Here is a 23,661-nt window from a genome sequence, read left to right on the forward strand (position 1 = left end):
GCCATCAAAGTGCCAAGCTTTATTGGTCCTCAGCCCTGCTCCCCTCCTGATGACCCAGGAACAAGGCTGGCTGAGACTCTGGACCCAGGTCCTGGGCCTCCCTTGCCCTTCCCAGCACATGCTGGAGCTCAGCCCGAGCCTTACATAAGCCCTTGGCCTCCTGCATGTGGAAGGTGTAGATGGCACCTGTCCCCAGCAGCAGTCCTACACTGGGGGTCCACAGCAGTATGGCAACTTCCCTGACCCCTCCTCCAGCTGCCAGGGTGCACAGCACTGCCAAGAGAAGCAGCCCCAGACCAATCACGTAGCCAGCAAAGGTGGCCCACCAACGAGCTTGAGCCACAGCCTGATCCAGCTCTGTCAAAGCCTCCCTTAGCACCATGACCAATGGTGAATTCTCTGCTGGTCCTAGAACGGGGCAGGGCGGTGGGACAGAAGAGAGGATCAGAGTGGAAGGGCTGCCCTGTGGTGGGGAGGGACCACAAGAAAGGGTGGGGTGGCTCACCGTGGGTAGAGCTCGGGTTGTGCTGGGGTGGGCTGTGTCTCACACACAGCGTAGCCATCAGGGCCTCATGATCAGAGAGTGGGGAGCCACTGTGAGGGTCAAGGCCTGTAGTAGTTTTGAGAGTCTTACAGGAGATGCAGAACCCAGAAACTGCCTGGGAAAAGCAAAGGCCAGAGAGAAAACATTGTTTTCCCAGAGAACCAGCTCCTGGCTATCCCATTCTCCAGTCATCAGTGAACCAAGACTAGACTAACTGGACAAAGGATCCACACAGGTTGGTGTGAGAAGAGACACGGTGGGTGAAGACACATTGTGGGGAGAGGCCTGACCTTATAAAGCACATAGTCGATGCGGATGCCACATGGAAATGGCTGCAGTTCCTTCTGGTTGACGTAGCAGTTCTCAGGTACCATTGTACAACCTTCTTCAGAGCCCTAGGTGAATAGTTGGCTTGTGCCAGGATGCAGGGAAGTGGGAAAGAAGCTGGGCATCCAGGTGGGGAAATAATCAGGCAAGTCCCTCACCTTGAAGTCCCGGGTCTCAAGATAGGCATCATGCAGCCCTGTCCACTCCTTCAGGAGGCGGCAGCCCAGGTCCTTTGGGTGCAAGTTGAGGTCCCCACACAACAGAACCACGTCAGCCTTCTTGGATGTATGGCTGGGGAAACCAGGTGAGTAAGCCAAGAATTCTTCCCTAGCCAGCTTCTGCCCTGTTGGTGAGGCCTTGGCCACCCCTCACCCCGACCCCATCCCACTTCCCTTATCAAGCCCAGGCTCACACACTGGATGAAATGGGCCAGTTCCCAAGCTTGGACCACACGATGTGCTAGGTAGATGTCCTTCTGTCGATTGTACTCTGCGTGGAGCTGAGCAAGATAGATGAGATTACAGCAGATCCGACTGAGTGTCCCAAGGGAAGGTCTAAATTAAGCTTGTGTCTGTCACTGGCATGGTGCTTGGTAAAAACCGGTGAACCTTGCCTACTGACTGTAGGAGAGCCTGTCCTCACACCTCACCCCCAGGCAGTCCAGCTAGAGGAGTCCCATCTCTCTTTCCCAGGACCAGGCTACCTGTCCCAGCCCTAAGCACTGCCAGCCCGCTTCACTCACATGGGTCACGTAGGCATTGAGTACCAGTCCACTTAGATGGAGTACCAGCAGCCCCACAGCCTTCCCACAGAACCAGTCACCATGATGGATCTGCAGGCAGGAGGGGGCAGGAACTCAGGGCGCTGCTACCCTCTTTCTGCCCATCCCTGCAGCCCTAGGAAGGCTGCCTCCTTTATCATGTTAGTGAGGGGTGGGGAAGAGGTCAGAGGTCAGGCATACCATGTAAGGGTAGCCATTGAGAGTGTAGACATGCTGGGTGAATTCCTGGATTGGGTGTTTGGAGAAGACACAGAGGCCACTGCCAATGATACCACTGAAAGACAAGTCCTGATTAATAGCCAGAAAAGCAGGAAGAGAAAAACCAGTCCTCTTCCCTTCCCTTGCCTCAGCACTTATCAGCTACTTCTTTCTGTCTCCTGCTGGGACCAGCCCCAGAACACAGCTCAGAGCACCAGCGTTTGTGGGATGAATGATAAGGTGACCTGATGATAAGGCTGAGATGAGCTGAAGAGCTAGGATCTTACTGGTTCCACCCTCTCCTGCTTCCACACCCAGACAGAAGTTGCTGGGGAAGAGGAAGGAGGGTGCAGGCAGGACAGGGTCGGGCTGGCAGGGCCAAGAGCCTCCAGTCTGAGAACAGGCTTCCAGGCCAGTAGGCTTCTCACCTCCTGAAGTAGTGTGCAGATGGGTAGGTGGGCAACAGCTTCTGTCTCAGGTACTGGAAGTCCTGCTCACTCCACACCTGGGGGGAGGGGGAGAGGCAGTCTGCCTGGCTCTTTCCTCGGGGAAAGTCTGAAGCCACCGCTCCTCCCAGCCGGGCTTCCCTCTGCCCACCTCCTGCAGCAGAGCTAGGTCGAAGCTCTCCAAATTCAGAAAGTCCCCCAGGCGCTTCATGCGGTCTGCTCGGTGCTTGCTCAGGTAGGGAATGCCCCTAAGGACAGAAGGGCCAGGTGAGGGTTTTGGAGGTGCGGGTTCTCCCAGCCCCCGGAGATGTAGGACAGGGTAGAGCGTGGCCCGGATGTGAGGATGGACTCCTTTGTGGCCCCAGATCCCACAGAAAGCACTCACCAGCAGTTGAGGTTAAAAACCCTCAGTCTCAGTGAGAAGTTGGGCTTCATGGCGGGACGCTCTAAGGACAAGGGACACACGGCTTCCTCCGCGACAGGCGCGGTCGAGACCCGAGCGGGCGGACGGCGCCTCCTCCCGGGGCGGCGCGCACAGGTGGTCGGCCCCGCCCCCGCGCTCCCAGGAAGGCCGGGGCCCCGAAGCCGCGGTGGCTCCTAAGCCGCTGCCGCTCCGGCCCAGGGCCCCCTCGGGATCCGAGACAGACGCCCGCGTTACCGGGGCAACCGGGCTGCTGGCCCAAGCTGGCTGCCCACCGAGCCGGAAAGGCGATCTGCGGCGAAACCCGGGAGCGAGGCCCGCGCGCGGGGGGACTCGATGGGCGGCGAGCCGGGCTGAGGCACGAGGGGCGCGGGGCTCCCGGTTGCTCTTCCCCGAAGCTGTGCTTGGCCTCGGCGGCCCGCGCGCCCTCGCCCGCCTCTCACCCGGCCCACCAGCAACAGGCAAACTAGCCGGGGCGCCGCCGCCGCCCGCCCTTGGCCCCGCCCCTCCCTCACCCTCCCTGCGGACGTGGGGGCGGGGCCGCGCGGTTGCCCTGGTGACACGCAGTGTTTGTGCTCGAAGCCGGGCGCGAGCGCCGCGATGGCGCGCCAGTGCCGCTCGCCGTCGCCGCCCGAGTCGCCACTGCAGGTGAAGGTGGTGGGGGTCTTCAAGAGCTCCAGCTTTCAGATTGCGAAGAGCACCGCAGAGGTAACGGCGAAGAAGCCACGAGTGCGGGCGGCCCTTCTCGTGTCCTCGTCCCGCCCTCGTGGTGGCCGACGGGGGTGGGGGGGTCGATGTTCCGGGGAGGCAATGAATGTCCCGGCTGAGCGGGGCCAGTCTGGTTGGATCTGAGCGTGTAGGGGAAACGTGCGGGTTCTGGGGGGCGGGCATTCCACTTCGAGAAGGGGTACCCTTAAAGGGCCTTCCGAGCGAAGGAAGCCTTCAGAACCTTGCTGGGAATAAAGGTAATTCCTCCCCTCTACATAGCCACACATTTTATTCCACATTAATTTTTAACTGGAATTACAGATTTTAAAAATTCACGAAAAAATGTTTAGGAAAAAGCTACCATATAATTAGCTGATTTTTTTTATTTTTTACAAACTCCCACTCCCAAGTAATTTTTGAAAACCATTTGGGAACTTTTTTATTATTATTATTTAAAATTTTTATAGCAGTCACTACATTCCAATTGAATTAGGTGCTTAAGGGGATTTCTTAATAAATGACAGACCATCAGGTGCTTTGGAGAATACAGATAATTGTAAACACACAGAATGATCTAGATGGAAAAACACTTTAATTGGAATGATGTGGCCAGGTCAGTGATGTTGCAACACACATATAACCCCAATGCTGGGGAAATGCAGAAATGTTAAAATGCAGAATTCAGCATGTCTTTGGGGTTTGCTCCAGAACTGATGATTTAAAATTATGCCAAGCTTCTCTCCTTCCCACTAGACTCTCTAGGACAATACATTATTCATGTTTATATCTTCCAAAGTACTCAGCTGGGTACTTGACACAAAATGTTCCCAAACAGAAAAAAACCTTAAATTCCTATCTTGCCTATTCCAAGTCCACAGAGTTAAAGAAAAGTTTGTAATTATATCAAGTCAGGAAATAGTAACTAATTTGTGAAATAGGTAAAGTTTACATCAAAATGAAGAGAGTAAGTGATCAGAAGGCTGTGGTAGCAATATATGGATCATCAAAACAAGGAGAAATTGTGTTAGTTGGGCTGATGGAATCAACCTAGTTTTATGGCCTAAATTGCAATTCATGTGTTTGAGGGGTTTTATCCCTTTGTTTTTCTCAGCTCCTTTTATGAAAGCACGTGTTTTCTGTGCCTGCTCCACACTGTAGATAAGGTGTTGGCAGTGTTTTTGTGTAAAGTCCAGATATTAGATTATTAGGCCTTCGGGCCCAGAGATTCTCAATGGCTACTACTCTGTCCTTGTGGTGCAAAAGCACCCACAGTATGTAAATGAGTAGTGGTTTTCCAATAAAACTATTGTGCACACTACAATTTGACTTGCATATAATTTCACATGACATGAAATATGATTCTTCTTTTGATTTTTTGATTTGGCCTGCAGTAGAGCGCACACTAAGTCAAGAAAAAAATGCCTTTCCCTGTTGTAGAGCACCCACTAAGTCAAGAAAACAATGCCGTTATTATGTTAGTAATGATAATTTCCCTTTCGTAAGCTTTTGCCTACTGTAGCTCTATTTGAATATAAAGACATCAATGTAAATTCAGTTCTATCTTAATAAAGGATCTGTGAAAATAAGTCCAATGTGATAATTTGTGAGCAATCCCAGATGCCTCAGTAACTGACAAAGATTCAGATTTGTAAAGAGTAAGTATTACATATATACTAATTTGGACGGAGTCCATTTTAGAACAAACACTAAATTATGAAGAAAGTGTGGTTAAGTAAGCTTAATTTGAAAACTATTGGACTTATTAGTTATTCCAGGGGGTCCCTCACTTCGAGACAGTCATCCTGCACAATTGCCTCAGACTCAGCAGACACTGGACTTGAGAAAAAAGCACGTATCATCTGTTGGTTGGGGGCAGTAGTCTAGGAAGGAAATGGCCAGATTGCTGTTGCCCTCTTCTGCTATCCCTAGCCCCAAGGCAAGATGCACTCACATCCTGGCTGTCTACGGTTGGTGAAACGTGCCAGGTCAGTGTCCTGTTAGACCACGGTGGGAGAGACCAGCTGTCACTTCTCCCTGTTGGCCCATCTATGCCTCAGACCCACTCAGAAAGGTGAGGCCGAATTGTTATTACCTCAACTACCTTCCCTTGCATTTTAGGAGGAGGGAAAGGATGACATATTAGGAACTAAAACTTTTTATTTTTGACAGGGATTGTTAACTAGTAAGAATTTTCTCTGAATCAAGCAGACAAAATAATATGTTAAACTAAAACATGCTCAATATCTAAACCTAAACATATTTAGTATTTACTTCCTTTTTTCCCAAGAGGTATAACCACAACAATATCCTTTTGGTCATTCTCCCATATATCAGTGTATTAAAGCAATAATTAAATAAATAAGCATCTATTTATTTTAGTTAAAAGTATCCATAGATCCGCTGAGGGTTAGTAAGAGTTTAATTTAGGAAAACTGGTCCTAAAAGAACGTGGCAGATCACAAAACTATTGGCACAACCTTGTTTATTTGTTCGTTTGTTTATTCAGTTGCTGTGTGTAAATAAATGATCTACTCTATGCCAGATGTTGAGGCCAGTGGAAATATAGGAAAACTAAGACATAGTCTTTGTCCTCAAAGAAACAAATAAGACGGAGCACCAGTATGGACTAGGGAGTGACTTAATGGAAGTAAACACAGGGTTCTGGATGGCTGGCAAGGGGCATCTAACCAGACTGCAGCTTGGATATGCATGGTATAAAATTTCTTGGAGACCTCATAAAAATTTGTGGAAATGATGACTACTTTAAAAAAGAACTTACTCTAAACTAATTGTTCTATTTTGAAACCTAGTGTCTGAAGAGTAATTTTCCATCCAAATTTGATGATCCTATAATGGTTCCTCTTCAAGAATTTGCATGGGATCAATATCTACAGAAGAAAAAAAGGGTAAAGGATATTCGGGGTGGGGGAAATGAGCAGAGTTTTGCCTGAAGTATTTTTATGCATTGTTTTGGAAAAACTGAAGTAGTAATTTTAGTGCAACTAAATTTTATTTCTCTAAATCATGCACTTTTCCTAAATTATTTCATTCATTTTACCAGGCTGATTTTAAGAAAAAGTAAAATATTTACAGGATTTTCTTTAGGAAGGCATGTGATAAAGGTAAGTTTTAAACTCTCAATGCGTCTATTTACCCCTCTTTCCCTGCACATCACTCACTCACACTTCCTCTGACACCCTGATGCTCAGGTGTTATGGCCTGGCACGCTTCACTCTGGAAGGTTTTGGTTTTGGATCACAGATATAATGAGGGGCTTATGTTGCCTAGGGGAGCTCTGATGACAGGCACCATGTTCCCACAGGGCCGCCTTGTTCTAATTGAAGTGTCCTTCTCCGCATCTCCTCCCCAACAGTACCCTTGGTGCGTCCCAGGGCTAGCAGAGGGCAGATAGTTTCTCTTGGGTGCCAACCCTGGTGTGTTGGTAGTGCTGCCCGGAGGATGTGATGGGGATTCTAAGGTGGCATCCTAGCTCAGCAGTGTCTCATTTTGAGCGATGGTGGGGGCTGGAATGGTGTATACGTCTTGCTTGACACCCTTGGCCCAGTCCCGTAGAGACTCCCAGTCCTGGTTTCCCTGCCCCACCCCATCTGGCCAGGGGCTGATGAAATCCCATGTCCCCTGACCAGACCAGTTTCGATTGTTCTGTGCTTGATTGCACAAGGAAGTCCTGTGACCCTGTGATTATCATGCAGATAGTGTTGCTTTACCGGAGACCATTTCACTCTCCAGTCACAGGAATGGTACAAAACTGAGTCAAGAGTATCACTCATTAAGTCTCATGCCATTCTCATAGCCATAATACCTTTTCATTGGCATTCACATAGAATCATAGCAAACATTTACAAATGGTGCTTATTATATGCCAGACACTATTCTAATAGCTTCTACATATATTAACTCTAATCCTGACAACAACCAGGGTGGCCAATGGCCCGGTTTACCTGGGACAGAGGAGTTTCCTGGGATACAGAAATTTTAATGCCAAAGCTGGGTCAGTCTTGGGCAAAGCAGGACCGTTGGGCACCCTAACGTAAAACAATGTTTGTCTTAATTTTTATCATCAGACTCTGCACCTCCAGGAGCCACGATCTTAGGTTTTACTTGCACCTGCTCTTCTGATATTTTCCCACTCTACTCTTTAAAGAGTATTTTCTTGCCCTTTTCAGCCTGGGTTGTTGACCTTGAAATGTTTGTGTTCTCTTCCTCCTGCTTTTCTCATGGGGCCTAAATGAGGCTTTCTAGATAATCATTGCTGCTTCTTTCCTATTCTTTATTCCTTAGTCTTCCTTTCTTCTCTAACCCTTCTCTCCTGGATAATTATCACTGTAACCTTCTCTTCCTTTTCAGGCCAGTATTTTGTCCTTCAGTGTGAGCGTTGTGTCACGTGTCAGGTGTAGTGCTGCTTAGCACATTTGCGATTAGGTCCAGGCTGGCCTGATCTTCAGCAGAATGTGTTGCACACCTGAGGGATGGCTTCAGGGCTTTTGAAATGCCTTTCCTCTCCAGAAAGGCAGTGTCATACATCATAGTACTGGAAAGCCCCAGAAACCATCAAGTTCAGTCACTATCCTGAGGTAGGCAAGGACTCCTCATGTACCTTACGTCTCCAGCCTCTGAGTAAAGTGTATCTCCTACTGCATGTCTCCCATAAAGCGAACTAAAATATCCAAAGTTAAACTTTTCTCCCCTTTTCCAAGTTTTGTGTCCTGTGAAATGTGATAACATTGGTCAAGGTAAGCAGTCTGGGAAGTATTGACCCGTAAGCTCTATCAGTGATTTACAGTTCAGCATGAACCAGTGTATTCTCTTTCTTTTTTTCAAAAATATTTTTTTTATTGATTTCAGAGAGGAAGGGAGAGGGGGAGAGAGAGAGAAACATCAGTGATGAGAGAGAATCATTGATTGGCTGCCTCCTGCATGTCCCACACTGGGGATTGAGCCCGAAACCTGGGCATGTCCCTGGCCAGGAGTTGAACAGTGACCTTCTGGTTCATAGGTTGATGCTCGACCACTGAGCCATGCTGGCTGGGCTGTATTCTCTTTCTTTATTTTTTTAAAAAAATATATTTTATTGATTTTTTAGAGAGGGATAGAGAGTTAGAAACATCGATCAGCTGCCTCCTGCATACCCCCCACTGGGGATGTGCCCACAACCAAGGTACATGCCCTTGACTGGAATCGAACTTGGGACCCTTCAGTCCGCAGTCCAACGCTCTATCCACTGAGCCAAACCGGTTAGGGCTGTATTCTCTTTCTTGAACAGGTTTTGATAAGGGCATGGGAAGTGACAACTGAATAAATCTCTTGAGAGGAGCTGAAAATGGAGCAACTTAGCAAACTGAAGGCAGGCTGTTCCCTAAACCAGCATTTCTCTAAGTGCGGTCTCCAGACCAGCCCCATTGGCATCTCCGGGGATGTTCTTAGAAATGCACATTCTCAAGCCCCACCCCAGAATCAGAAACTCAGGTGGGGCCTCGGGAAGTTGTAATTTTGATTGACTGCTAAAATTAGAGAACAGTTGTCCCAAATTAGCCATGGTTTTATTTATTTATTTATTTATTTATTTATTTTATTATTATTTTTTTTAATCTTTTTTAGCCATGGTTTTGACATGTGACACAATACTGGGAATAATAAACCAGTATTCTCGGAGGGGACACACACTGGGATTTAGAAGGTTGACTGGCAGTGTCGTGTGGATGAAAACACACTTCATTTTGAAGGACTTAGTACTTGAAAGTGCTGATGCATGCGAGTCCTCTTTCTCACTGCCCCTCGGGTGCCCAGAAGTCCCTGTTGGCCCTCACCCTGACCCCACCTCCTTGAATAAAGCATTATTTCCATGCTTCGCACTGAAAACCATGTCTCACTCAGAACCCCTGACCTGCCCATATATGCACACTCCATGTATATACACAGTAAGATGTGCTTCAGAAATGACACCACAGCCCTGGTGGTTCAATGGTTGGAGCATCGGCCGAAGGGTCTCGGATTCCATTCCAGGTTAAGGGCTCCCAACGGGGTTCCAGGCTCACACCTGGGTTGTGGGTTCGCTCCCCACTTCCAACGTGGTGTATGTGGTCAATGTTGCCCCCTTCTCCCTTCCACTCTCTCTGAAAAGCAATGGAAAAAATATCCTCAGGTGAGAATTAACTAAAAATAAAAAGAAGAAATGACACCACAGATTGCCTTTTGTTTCAAGTTACTGTAACAAGTTTGCTACACACAGATATTTATTACCAGGTCACCATCTGTTTTCTATGATTATATCATTTTTAAGATTATTTTTAGGTCATTCTTTGCTTTAAGTGATGTCAGAGTCTTGAACAATGTCCTTGAATTCTTGCTGAGAGCAAAGTTCTGAGAGGTGGCAAAAAATATATATTTTAAAGACTTAGACCTAGAGCTGAATTCAAGATGTGGCTTGTGGATTTAGCACGTGCTTATTGTTTTCTTTCTTTGTTACATTTTTTTACCTTTACAGGAACTTAAGAATGAAGTCTGGGAATATTCTTCCAATGTCATGTGTTTTATTAATGATCAGCTGCTGGGTGATGCATTTGAACTTCAGAAATGGGCCCACAAGGTGTGGGATATGATTGACTTTAAGCCCCCTGCACTTTATGAGGCACTTACTGTGGATTTTTCTACTAAATTCTTAAGCAACACCAAGGCAAGTTACACTGATTTTAAAAGAGAAATAGTGGAATCTTTGATGATTTATGTTGACTCAGCATTAATTACTGATATCCTAATGAAGGGGATATAAAAGACTAGGAGACCAGGTTTGCAAAGGATTATAATGTGGCAGGGTTTGGCAGGCAGGAGTATCTCCATTCAAACATTCCCACTCCCCTTAGAAGTTTATAGACATGATCATTTGTGTTAAAATATAAAGACTCCCTCAAAGAAGGTCAAACCTATCACTCACCTTTAGTGTGGAATATTTTAATTAGCACTAACACCTAAGTGACAGTTACTGCATCAAGAGAATGGAAAGTTTGGGAAGAAAGGTGACATTTTAAAGCATGACACACAGTTGGTGAGAGCAGGATGCAATGTCACTGGGGTGTCTGTGGCAGAGGACAGTCATGAACTCTGAGGTCCAGAGAGTGAGGGACAGACATCAGGATTGGATGGCAATAGAGATAAAAGTACTTTGTAATCTTGCTCACAAAGTTTGTAGCAACAACTATACCACATGCTGAAGATTACTTCATGCTCCTGGTGGCCTGGGCCTACTGAAAGATCCAGTGCCTTTCTGAGCTGTGCAAAGGCAAAGACCAGTATCTTGCATCCCTGTTTAATCCCTGTGGAATGGAATCTGAAACATAGTAGCTGCTCCATGAATGTTTGGTTGAATAAACAATGCACTTGGAAAATGCTAGAAACTCTGGGGTGCAAGGCGGCACTCAATGTTTGTAGCAGCTAAATCCCAAAGGGATAGGAGTTTAGAAGTACATGGTGTGCTCTGGGAATAACTGGGACGGCAAGGAGACCAGAATTACTGGGGAAATGAGGCTGAGAGAAGGAGAGTATCAGTCATGATTCTTGATGTCATCTGTACTAAGCTACTCTGATTAATTTAGATTAAGGAAAAAGGGCATGTATTTAAGGGATATTGGTAACCTCACAAGTGACAGGTAAGCTGGAGAACCTGCTTTGGAAAGCAGGTAGGGACCAAAGGAAGCCTGGCCACAGGAGAAAATGGCCAGAGTCAACTCCCCTCCTCTCCCTCAGGAATGTGCAGCCAAGATCTGCCATGGGTGCCCGCTGGCCTGGGTCCAGTATCCCTGCATCCCTGGGATATCCCTGCATTCTGGCTCTCACAGGATGGGAAGAGGGAGAATCTGGCCCCTTCAGGGTCTGTAGAGGGTGGCCGGACCCCTGTGGGGAATTCCCCAAATAGGAAAGGTGTTCAGTTGTTAAACAGGAAGAAACAAAAAACACCCAACTGATCCACTAAAGAAAGGTTGAACTTCCCCTCCATTCTGAATCAAGAAGAAACTTTTCATAAAGAGTATGACACAGTCCTTTGCTTTTCTAGAAAAACTTTTAGGGCTGTGCAGAAACAGGCTGGCGTGAGGGAGGAAGCCTGGCGGCAGGGCAGCCTTCTGGAAAGCTGCTACAGCAGCAGGGGCTAGAGGTAAAGACAGTTTCCATTAACTGGTGGCAGTGAGGGGAGGGGACCTACGTTCCAGAGAAAATCCTTAGGGTTTTTTTTGCCCAAATGGTAGATTTTTCTTGCTGAGTAAAACCCAGGGACTTGCTTACCTTTGGGTTGGATTGATATGCTGCATAATTATATTTGTGTGTTTGGCTGCTAGGCGACATTATCTTGTATTGCCTTCCTTTTACTCTCTTTTCATTAGAATTTTCACAATTATCTGCTCTGGACAACCCCAGAAAAATAAGATATTATTGCACAGGGAATCATGATTTTCAGTAGATCCTTTTTTCTCTCTCCTAAGCCTGTGAAGTTGATTATTTATGCCTCTTACTCTATTTTTTTTAAAATTTGTTTTATTTTTATGCCTCTTATTCTAAAGTGGTAATATTATTTTATAATCAAGAAATTGTAGTACAGAAGCTGAGAGGCACAAATCCTATATAATCCTATATAATAAAGAGCTAATATGCTAATTAGACCGATCAGCAGGATGACCATCCGGAGGAACATCCCGACGAAGCCGGGGCTGCGAGGAAAGAGGCAGCAGCGGCCTTGCATGACTTTTGTGCATCAGGTCTCTAGTTAATTATAATTAGTATGGATGCCAGAATACACATTATTTCAATCTTTCAATTAAAAATATTTTTTAAAAGGCTGGTGTGGCTCAGCAGTTGAGCTTTGACCTATGAACTGGGAGGTATTGGTTCGATTCCCGGTCAGGGCATGTGCCCAGTTGTGGGCTCAATTCCCACTGGGGGACATGTGGGGGGGTGGTCGATCAATGATTCTCACATCATTGATGTTTCTATCTCTTTCTCTCCCTTTCTTAAATCAATAATTTTTTTAAAAAAGTAGTTAGAGTGACATAAAATTAATGATAGTGATACATTTAAAAGTGTGATTTCATTTATGTTTCCCAGATTCTTAAGAAATAGGGCAGGGCAAATTATGTACCTTTTAAATCAGGTGGCATTTTATGTATGAGAATGGTGTCTGATATTCACAATGTATTCCATTAGATGTGCTCTGCTCCCTAGATGAATGCCACTGTGATGGAGACTAGTGCTTTCATTTTGGATGCCTTTTGGTAGGACTAGGCAGCTCACAAATGGTAGTTGTCTCTACTGGAAAGGATGGCAATTGAAAACGAGCTGGGGGCCTCTGGGAACTTGAGGACATGATTACACAGCATCAGAAGCACAGCACCCCTCGTCCAGTCCCTAGAATCACATCTCCTATGGATTTAGGGGCCTTATTTTCCCCCTCAGAAAGGCTGGCCTGGCCTTGGTTAGCTAATCTGAGCTGCCTCTGAAAATCCAGAACGCATGGTAACCTAATCCATGGCGCTCACATTGGCTTTCCCCCCAAAATTACTGAGGAAAGACAAGAATTACCAGTCTCGTTTCTCAAAGGGACTGGCTGTCCTTTGCACAGTTAGTTTGTGATGTAGTGGCTACCGAAGCCATGTGTTCTTGGTTTTGGTGATGGGTTAATGTTACTGAAAAGTTTTAAACTGTGTTATTTAGGTTGTAAAGACTTGATATAATAAAATGAAACAAAACTCCTTAAATCATTCTTTTAATTTTGTTGTTACATTCTCCACTGTTAATGCTGTTAACATCAATAAAAACATTATTGTTTTGTTTTTGGTCATTTTTAGAATTTTCTTCCAAGATATTGACCTGCATTATCTTTTTCTCCTGAATTTTAATAGCATGATTTTGTGTTCTTGGATGTTTCTATTGATCTTTATCCAATTGGAAGATTGGTTTTTGAGGTAAGAGGTTTTTTTGTTGTTTTTTAGTAAGTTGGGGAGGAGTGGAAATCTGTAACTGTCAAAATATTAAATATTTAATCTTTTAAATCTTTAATTTTATTTTGTAGCTATACTGTGATACATGTCCCAAGACATGTAAAAATTTTCAGGTCTTGTGCACAGGAAAAGCAGGGTTTTCTCAAAGTGGCATCAAGCTACATTATGTTGGTTCGATTTTTCACCGAATAGTAAAGAATGCTTGGATACAAGGAGGTGGTGAGTTTTCAAACTTAAGTACAACTTAATTGCAACATCAAATCAGAATGTCCAAAATTTTACTTACTTTTGTAAAGTGCATATGGGATTAGATATATTTAATATTAGATGTTTGTGGGAATCCTAATCAGAGTACACCAGATGTTCAAGGCAATTTGCCATACGCATGTACAGAAGCAAGGACACAGCAGTTTTACTGTATGTGTTGCGCAGGTGTACCTTTCTATAACCCACACACTGATGTCACTATTTGGCAAGAAGCCTCTTTCGTTTGAGTTGGTATAAAGATACTAGAGGCCCGGTGCACAGATTCGTGCACCGGTGGGATCCCTTGGCCTGGCCTGCAGGGATCAGGCCAAAACCGGCTCTCTGACATCCCGAGGGGTCCCGGATTGCGAGAGGGCGCAAGCCAGGCCGAGGGACTCCACCGGTGCACGATCGGGCCGGGAAGGGACCACAGAAGGGCTCCAGGGCGTGTCCGGCCCATCTCGCCCAGTCCCAATCAGCTGGACCCCAGCAGCAAGCTAACCTACTGGTCAGAGCGTCTGCCCCCTGGTGGTTAGTGCGCGTCATAGCGAATGGTCAAACAGTCAGACACTTAGCATATTAGGCCTTTATTATATAGGATTATATGGGATGTTACTGACCAGCCAGTGCATGGCTGCTTTGCACAGCTGCTTTGAAGAACTGCTTTGTCTGATGGCTCCTTAATAGCAATGGCTACTTGGTCTTCAATAAAGTCTCTCTTATATGCCTACGACTTCTCATATCTTCGCCTTCTGATACCCAGCATCTGAGGACCTGTACACCCCACAGTTGGCATAGTTGAGCAGGATCAAGGAGTAAGTGCTCCAACAATGTTGTATATATTTAAAGGATGTTTTTCATATGGCCAAATGATGAGTTCAGATATTTATACTCTTTAAAATTTTTCTAATTATTAAAATAAGTAAATCTAAAGTATGTTATCAGGAATATTCTAAAATAACAAGCCATATAAGAAAGCAGGAAAACATTTTTTTAAAAATACATTTTATTGATTTTTTTACAGAGAGGAAGGGAGAGGGATAGAGAGCGAGAAACATCGATGAGAGAGAAACATCGATCAGCCACCTCCTGCACACCCCCCACTGGGGATGTGCCCGCAACCAAGATACATGCCCTTGACCGGAATCAAACCCGGGACCCCTCAGTCCACAGGCCGACGCTCTATCCACTGAGCCAAACCGGCTTCGGCAAGGAAAACATTTTTAATCAAGATGTAATTTTAAGTGCTCACCTAAATAAATAAGAATACTTAGAAAATACAAAGCTTTTAAGAAACATACTAAAGGTGGGAATTAGAAAATAGAATAAATGGAAAACAACTTATTTTTCACCAAAGATGTTACATTATTACAACTGAAAAGTAAGATCTAGAGCATTTTGGTTTCCTTTTTGGTTCTTTTCAGGTCAGTCCTTTGGCTTTACAGACTAGGTAGCCTGGTTAACAGCACAAAATTAAATTTGGGAGGCTTTTGGGGAAATATCCGATAGGGATAAATTAGTCAGTAATCTATATATATAACAGCCTAAGTGACCGTCCGACTGGTCAACCGGTAGCTATGACACGCAATGACCACCAGGGGGCAGATGCTCAACACACAGGCATGGAAACATGGAACAGACTGATGAATCTCAGAGAGAAGTGGGGAGGGCAGGAAGAGATTAACCAAAGATCTTATATGCATAGTAGAGGCCCAGCGTGTGAAATTGTGTGAGACCCAGACCCGCCACACCAGCGGGACCCCAGGCCTTGCCGCACGGAGCTGTGGGCCCTGCCTCCGCTGCGCAGCTCTGACCGGTTGTTTGGTCGTGACTCCATTAGGGCATCACGACCACAGGCCTTTTATAATATAGGACTAGAGGTCTGGTCCACGCATTTGTGCACTGGTGGGGTCCCTCAGCCTGGCCTGCGGGGATTGGGCCAAAACTGGCAGTCTGAAATCCCCCAAGGGGTCCCGGATTGTGAGAGGGCACAGTAAATATATATTTAAAAATATTTAACTCAAAATTTCATGGAGCGCCCTGTTCTGCTGCTTTTCTGTAGTGTTCACAAGTTTGGTGGCTTGCTTTTCAAGATTTACTGGCTGTTCCTCTCCTTACCTTTGCTCTGGACTTTCCCTTCCCTTCAGTGCTATGGTCCACATCCAGCTCACTGTTGATTCTTCTCTTTCTACTCTGTAGGGGTCCAGGGTTCTAGGCCTCACTTCTGTGGGTTCCAGGACTTTGGGTGTCCCTTCCTCCATCAAAAATATAAAAAATTAGCCCTGGCTGGTGTGCTCAATGGTTAGAGCCTTGGCTTGCACACTGAAGGGTCAGGGTTTGATTCCAGGTCAAGGGCATGTACCTGGGTTGCGATTTGCTCCCCGCCCCCTATTGGGGCATGTGCTTGCAGAAGGCATCCAGTTGATGTGTCTCTCTCACAACAGACTGATGAGAGAGTGTCCTCCCCACTCTTCTGCTTTCTCTCTCCCTTCCTCCCTCCCTCCCACTCTCTCTGAAAAGCAATGAAAAAAAATATCCTCAGGTGAGGATTAACAAAAATATAAAAGAAGTAAAGAATTATATTTTACAGCTGCATTGATATTAAAAAAAATCTTTGACTTAAAAAAAATATTACAAATGAACTCCATTTCCAAAATACCAGATAATGAGTTATCACTATAAGGTTCCAAGGAATGAAAATTTGAACATTAATTCTTTTTAAAGCACCTATTTTTATTCTTGCTCTACAAATATCTTACAGTTTCTCTTTTTTTATCCTCTGTTTAATCTTTCCATTTTTCTTAAAAGATGGACTATGTGATAACTTGTGAAGTAAGCAAAATTTATATGAACACACTTTTAAAAAATCATTATCACAATTATAATATAACTAGAGACCTGGTGCATGAAAATTCATGCACTGGAGGTAGGGGTCCCTCAGCCCAGCCTGCCCCCTCTCACAGTCTGGGAGCCCTCCGGCGGGAGGCGATCCGGCGACCCAGCGATCACACCTCTGCTGCTGCCACTGCCAGCCCTGGTTACCTGTGCCTCAGGCTGGCCCAGGGGGGCTGGAGGGCTGAGGGGACTGGGGGACTCTGGAGGCAGATGCATGGGGCGGGCCCGGCCTTGCCATGCGCCTGCTGCCCCAGCAGGGCTGAGGGGACTGGGCGCCGCTATCTTGTGGTTGTGGGTGCCACCATCTTTGAGGGCGTGGCAGTCCATTAGCATATTCCCTCCTTATTGGCTGTGGGCGCTGCCATCTTTTAGGGCGGGGCAGTCCATTAGCATATTCCCTCCTTATTGGCTGTGGGCGCCGCCATCTTGTGACAGTGTGAGGGTCAATTAGCATATTCTTTCTTTATTAGATAGGATACTTCATCATTTTAAAGTTAACATTGTAATTTAACCTACCTCCAAGAATTATTAGGAAAAAATAGTGTCTTGAATGTAAAATTGTTTATAAAATGCATTATAGTAATATTTTCATGGTATAAAACTTACTGTAGTCATTTGTATAAGGGAAATCATAATTTAAAGCATTTTTTTAAATTTAATAAATCTTTATTGTTCAGATTATTACAATTGTTTCTCTTTTTTCCCCCATAGCTCCCCTCTACCTGGTTCCCACCCCACCCTCTGCCCTAACCCCCACTGTCCTCATCCATAGGTGTATGATTTTTGTCTAGTCTTTTCCTGAACCCCCACACCCCTTTCCCCCCGAGAATTGTCAGTCCACTCCCTTTCTATGCCCCTGATTCTATTATATTCACCAGTTTATTCTGTTCATCAGATTTTTTTATTCACTTGATTTTTAGATTCACTTGTTGATAGATATGTATTTGTTGTTCATAATTTTTATCTTTACCTTCTTCTTCTTCTTCCTCTTCTTAAAGAATACCTTTCAGCATTTCATATAATACTGGTTTGGTGGTGATGAACTTTAGCTTTTTCTTATCTGTGAAGCTCTTTATCTGCCCTTCAATTCTGAATGATAGCTTTGCTGGGTAGAGTAATCTTGGTTGTAGGTTCTTGCTATTAATCACTTTGAATATTTCTTGGCACTCCCGTCTGGCCTGCATAGTTTCTGTTGAGAAATCCGCTGACAGTCGTATGGGTGCTCCCTTGTAGGTAATTAACTGTTTTTCTCTTGCTGCTTTTAATATCCTCTCTTTGTCTTTTGCTCTTGGCATTTTAATTATGATGTGTCTTGGTGTGGTCCTCTTTGGATTCCTTTTATTTGGGGTTCTCAGTGCTTCCTGGACTTGTAAGTCTGTTTCTTTTTTCTTTTTTTAATATATTTTATTGATTTTTTACAGAGAGGAAGGGAGAGGGAGAGAGAGTTAGAAACATCGATGAGAGAGAAACATCGATCAGCTGCCTCCTGCACACCCCCCACTAGGGTTGTGCCTTCAACCAAGGTACATGCCCTTGACCGGAATTGAACCTGGGACCCTTCAGTCTGCAGGCAGACGCTCTATCCACTGAGCCAAACCGGTTTCGGCTGTAAGTCTGTTTCTTTCACCAGGTGGGGGAAGTTTTCTGTCATTTCTTCAAATAGGTTTTCAGTATCTTGCTCTCTGTCTTCTTCTGGCACCCCCATAATTCTGATGTTGGTACGCTTGAAGTTGTCCCAGAGGCTCCTTACACTATCTTCATATTTTTGGATTCTTTTTTCTTTTTGCTTTTCCAGTTGAGTGTTTTTTGCTTCTTTGTAATTCAAATCTTTGACTTGATTCTTGCGATCCTCTAGTCTGCTGTTAGATCTCTGTATAATATTTTTTATTTCAGTCAGTGTATGCTTAATTTCTAGTTGGTCCTTTTTCATATCCTCGAGGGTCTCACTAAATTTATTGGCCATTTCTAGAAAATTCTTGAAAAACCTTATAACCGTCGTTTTGAACTCTATATCCAGTTGTTTGCTTTCCTCCATTTCTTTCATTTGTGATCTGTTTCTTTGTCTCCGCATTTTGGCTGCTTCCCTGAGTTAATAGAGTGGCTTTGTGTGCTAGGTGTCCTATAGGGCCCAGTGGCTCAGCCTCCCCAGTTACCTGAGGTGGACACTCTTGGTGCACCCCTTTGTGGGCTGTGTGCACAGTCTTGTTGTAGTTAAGCCTTGATTGTTGTTGGTATCACTGGGAGGAACTGACCTCCAGGCCAATTGGCTGTGAGGATCAGCTGTGTCTACACTGGGAGAACTTCTGTGCTGGAGACCCCCTTATGAGACAAGACCTGCAAAAGCCTCTGTGCTCAGCTTGGATGGGGCGGAGTCAGGGCGGAGCAGACAGCATTGGTTTCCCGTCACCCCTGCCCTAATAGGCCCCTGTGTCTCAGTGTCCCGTGGTAATCGTTGCAAGCACCTCTGAGAGAAAGCCGCCCTCGAGTTTCGCCCGCTGCCAGACAGTCCAGTTTCTCCCCGAATGAGTCTGGGTCCCCAGAGTCTCGCCCAGAACTGGAGTTCAGCACAGTCAGAGCTTTTGTCTCTCTCCCGCTTGAGAAAGCCAGCGGCACACTCAGTTGCCAGTCCTTTCCATGCATGCGTCTCAGTACCTCTGCCTCCTGCAGCTCCTCTGAGTCTCAGTGTGCTTTTCTCTTTCCTTCTAGTTGTAGAATTTCCACTCAGCCAGCCTTCCTGTGGTTCTGGATGATGTCCATTTTGTCTTTTAGTTGTAGTTTTGAAATTGTGCGAGGCAGCAGTTTAGGTGTTTACCTATGCTGCCATCTTGGTTTCTCCTAAAGCATATTTCACCCTGCCAATGTTGTGCTTTCCTTTTTAGTTTCAAGAATTATAATATTTATTTATTGTTATTTTGCAGATATAGTGGCTGGGAAAGGAGATGGTGGAGAGTCAATTTATGGACCAACATTTGAAGGTATATATCTTTAAATTTTATCAGTCATATATTAGTTGATTATTCAAATTTAACAGGACAGGACAATTCACAACTTAAGATACTTGTGTTTGGGGCAACATACTAAAAGTGGGAGTTAAAAATGGCACCCCACGCCCTAACTGGTTTGGCTCAGTGGATAGAGCGTCGGCCTGCGGACTGAAAGGTCCCCGGTTCGATTCCGGTCAAGGGCATGTACCTTGGTTGCAGGCACATCCCCAGTAGGAGGTGTGCAGGAGGCAGCTGATCGATGTTTCTCTCTCATCAATGTTTCTAACTCTCTATCCCTCTCCCTTCCTCTGTGTAAAAAATCAATAAAATATATTTTTTTAAAAATGGCACCCAGGCTAGTCCAGAACAGTTTTGTACACACATTTTTTTCACTTTCCTAAGTATATTATTTCTTTAGGATAAATTCCTAGAATTACAATTGTAGGGTCAAAGGGAATTGATTTTTAAAGCTTGTAATTTGCCATTCTCAGAATTGGCACCTTGATTATCCTCCTGTTTAGGCTGTCTGGGATCCTGGAAAGATGGGTAGTGGTGGTGGTAGTGTAGTTTTTTAATTTTTTAAAATCCCAAAATAAAAACAGACAACATAATTAGATAGAAAAATTGAAAACCAGCAAAAGAATTAGATAGAAAAACTGAAAACCCATGGATAATATTTATAACAAAACTGATAAGCTAAGTTACATAAATTCCAATGTACAAACAGGTGAGGGCAGACTGCCAACAGCCTGTCGACCAAGAGCCATAAATCTGTGTGGGAGAAAGCAGGGCATCGGAGGGACCTGAGAACAGCTGAACCCCAAAATAGCCAATTGCTGGTGAGTGCAGGGGCTCGTGGTAAGGTTCAGTTTAGCCTCTATGACTCTGGAACCTGATCTGAAATGGCCCTCTTCCAGGACAGGCTCACATTGAGGAGGTATTGCTGGGGATGGAATCAGATTATGCAGGATATAGGGACAACAGTGAGGAAGAGGGAATGGGAACACAGTTAGGCAATCTCAGAAAGCAAGATGCATATCGTTGACCACCAATTGAAAACAGCACAAAAAGGAGGTTTGTGAAGTTAGAAAAGCTGCTTTCCTTCTAAAGCCACACCTGCTTCTAAATGTTCAGGAAAACTACTTTTACATAAAAATGAACAGCAAAAAGTTTCATGGTTATTAGAAGGAAAAAAGGGAATAAGGAACAGAGTAATAGCACTACAGATAACAAAAGCCACATTAGAAAGACATGCTCACAACAAGATCAAAACTGTGACAATTTCAAAATGAGCTAAAAGACATTAATAAAATGATACAAGACAGGAAAGAACTCATAAATCAGAATTAGGAAAACTCAGCATGAGGTTATTAAACTGAGGAAAGAATAATAAAAGAATTTCAGAAACAAACTAGACAGAACATAAGACCAAATAAACACAACAGATATGTACCTTAAAGAAGTAGAAGGTAGAAGGAGGAAGTTGGGTTTATGTTGTTTTTTTTTAATCCTCACCCCAGGACATGTTTTTCATTGATGAGAGAGGGAGAGAGAGAGAGAGAGAGAGAGAGAGAGAGAGAGAGAAATTTATGTGAGAGAGAAACATTGATTGGTTGACCCCCCAAACATGGCCTGATGGGGGCAAATGAAATATGATAGAGGCTAATAAGTAAAATATTCCATAGTCCTGAATTTGAATTGGAAATTTCACTTTAAACTTAAGAAGTATCTCATCTATATACTAGTATATAGCTGTGTCTACTGAATTGGTCTACAAACAACAACCAATCCAGTCATGATATACATTCCTAGCATTTAGATTGTTGTTTTGAAATGTCATTTCTCACTTAAAGAAACCAGGGCTTTTGCTGAAACCGGTTTGGCTCAGTGGATGGAGCGTCGGCCTGCGGACTGAAGGGTCCCGGGTTCGATTCCAGTCAAGGGCATGTACCTTGGTTGCAGGCACATCCCCAGTGGGAGGTGTGCAGGAGGCAGCTGATCGATGTTTCTCTCTCATTGATGTTTCTAGCTTTCTATCCCTCTCCTTTCCTCTCTGTAAAATACCAATAAAATATATTTAAAAAAAAAGAAACCAGGGCTTTTGGGAGAAATGGTAGGCTCCAATTATGGAACAGGAAATTACAAAATGAGGCTGGAACCTCATGTTTAGTCAAGCTATCGTCAGAGAGCAAGAACGCTATTAAAGATTTACTAGGATCACGTCAAAGGCCTCAGGAGCCAATTTGAAGAGGTTCTCACTGGCCAAAGATGGAGTAATTTGAATAATAGTTGCAATGATTTGAAACCCAACACATATATTAAATCCATGAGTTCATAATATTATTTTATAAATAAAGCCTAATTGCTTAGAACTTGGACCTTCTGTCTAATAGAAGACTGATGTCTCAGCTCCTCTCCTCACCTACCCCTCTGGAATGGTAGGTAATGAATTCATTATTTTGAAAACTGCTAAATATAGAGAAAGAATCAACCATTTATCTTGCCTTTTCTATGAGAACTAAACTGTAGATAAGGGGAACCATCTTATCATAAAAATATTCCAATTATTAGTGAAAAGGAAATAATAGAATTAGAATATCACCATTTTGCTGCCCCCATTGTAGGCATTTGGATTTAGGCATTTGCTGCATCAGTCTCTGCTACCGTACCCAAACCAGAATAGACAACAGGACATTATGAGCCTTCGGTTGAGAGAACACACCACCAAATGGATAGAACAGGAGTCTGATTGAGCTTCTGGATCCAGCTGCCAATTTGCAAGAAATACGACCAGTTCTGCCATAATGTGTTCTTAAGGATCTCTGTGCCATGTAAAATCATGCAATAAAAACCACAGGACTTATGGCAGAAATGAGATTAAAAACAAAACGTTCTCAGCGACACATTAAAAAAATAAGACAGTAACCTAATAAAAACAGAAACAGTTTTACACATATATTATGGTTATGAAACACTCGGAGGAAACCACACTTGAGTGGGGTAAAATTTATTATGCTCAACTCCTTCCCTAACTTATCAATCAAAGTGAAACAAATAAGCATTTTTGACACAAGTAATATAGCCAAACTGACAGGACAGAGAACAGAGAAGTAAGTATATTGAACTGCACCATGTGTGTGCAACGAGCAAGCTCTAGGCTGGGAGAAATTCTAGAAGTTAAATAGTTAGGTTCATTAACAGATAAAGTATAAGGAAAAGAAAGGGATAGAGGCAGAACCTGTAGATTAAAAGAGATTTAAAAGGCATAACAAGTCTTTTAAAATGGGAATGACTAAACTATACTACCTAGGGATGTACACTTAGATGGTAAAACTACAAGGAAACATGAAGTACTTGATTGTGTAAAAGTCAGGGAAATAGTGACTTTGAAGGTGTGGAGAGGGACTTAATTAGGGATTTCAGGGGAGGCTGGCAAAATTCTTTCTCTTGGCCTGAGTGGTGGTTAAAAAGGTGTTTGCCTTATAATAATTAATAATAAATAACTATATATTCGTTTTCTGTGGCTTTTTTGTGTCTGAATTTTAATATAATGAAAAGGTTTTATTTTTTAATGTTTAAAAAAGACATATTTATTGATTTCAGAGAGGGAGAGAGAGATACAAACATCAATGATAAGAGAGAATCATTGATTGGCTGCCTCCTGCACGCCCCCTACTGGGAATTGAGCCCACAACCTGGGCACGTGCCCTGGCTGGGAATTGAATTGTGACTTCCTGGTTCATAGTTTGATGCTCAACCACTGAGCCACATCAGCCAGGCTGAAAAGGTTTTAAAAAATAATATTGAATCAGTGGCCAAAGTGCGAAGGAAAAGTAAAAGCTAGTTTCCTTTTAAAATCATGTGAGACAGCTTTATCAAATGAAACCATGCAAGCGACACCATTCATTTATTTACTCATAAATCAGGAAACGCTTAGTTTGGTGCCTACAATGGCGCTAGTTAGTGCCTTTGGAAACAAAGATGATATGACCAAGTTTCCACCCTCGAGGATTGTAGTGTTTTTGTGATGACAGATGTTCAAACAGGTAAACTACAGGTGCTTTGCTGACTTTTATTCCAAAGGAAGAACTAAGTGCTGTGCGACAA

General features: G+C 44.2%; 2 protein-coding genes across 10 annotated transcripts in view; one reads left to right on the forward strand and one right to left on the reverse strand.

Annotated features, from left to right (window-relative positions):
• Window positions 1-3,219, reverse strand: SMPD2 (sphingomyelin phosphodiesterase 2). 2 transcript variants are annotated; one of them, XM_080666716.1, is made up of 10 exons: window positions 2,682-3,213; window positions 2,448-2,544; window positions 2,279-2,355; window positions 1,833-1,926; window positions 1,614-1,703; window positions 1,288-1,370; window positions 1,030-1,162; window positions 835-939; window positions 506-659; window positions 1-408 (listed from the first exon to the last, which is right to left on the reverse strand). In XM_080666716.1, the coding sequence occupies exons 1-10, from the start codon at window positions 2,729-2,731 to the stop codon at window positions 20-22; spliced, it is 1,272 nt and encodes a 423-aa protein (XP_080522842.1). In that variant the 5' UTR covers window positions 2,732-3,213; the 3' UTR covers window positions 1-19. The 2 variants fall into 2 exon arrangements, with proteins under 2 accessions (XP_080522842.1, XP_080522843.1); XM_080666717.1 differs by lacking the exon at window positions 835-939 and having other exon boundaries at window positions 3-408; window positions 2,682-3,219.
• PPIL6 (peptidylprolyl isomerase like 6) overlaps window positions 2,861-23,661 on the forward strand; it is a 26,801-nt gene continuing 6,000 nt past the window's right edge. Inside the window, exons 1-7 of one of the 8 annotated variants that reach the window (XM_080666720.1) lie at window positions 3,293-3,425; window positions 5,355-5,496; window positions 6,236-6,331; window positions 9,931-10,119; window positions 13,331-13,393; window positions 13,501-13,648; window positions 19,489-19,545. In XM_080666720.1, the coding sequence (XP_080522846.1) occupies window positions 6,278-6,331; window positions 9,931-10,119; window positions 13,331-13,393; window positions 13,501-13,648; window positions 19,489-19,545 (511 nt within the window). In that variant the 5' untranslated portion in view covers window positions 3,293-3,425; window positions 5,355-5,496; window positions 6,236-6,277. Of the gene's footprint in view, window positions 3,426-3,602; window positions 3,683-5,354; window positions 5,497-6,022; window positions 6,138-6,235; window positions 6,332-6,486; window positions 8,021-9,930; window positions 10,120-13,330; window positions 13,394-13,500; window positions 13,649-19,488; window positions 19,546-23,661 lie in introns of those variants that run through there. The other 7 variants (XM_080666723.1, XM_080666721.1, XM_080666718.1 and 4 more) reach the window with 7 other exon arrangements.

Source organism: Plecotus auritus, assembly GCF_963455305.1.
Source record: "Plecotus auritus genome assembly, chromosome: 4".
NCBI lineage: Eukaryota > Metazoa > Chordata > Mammalia > Chiroptera > Vespertilionidae > Plecotus > Plecotus auritus.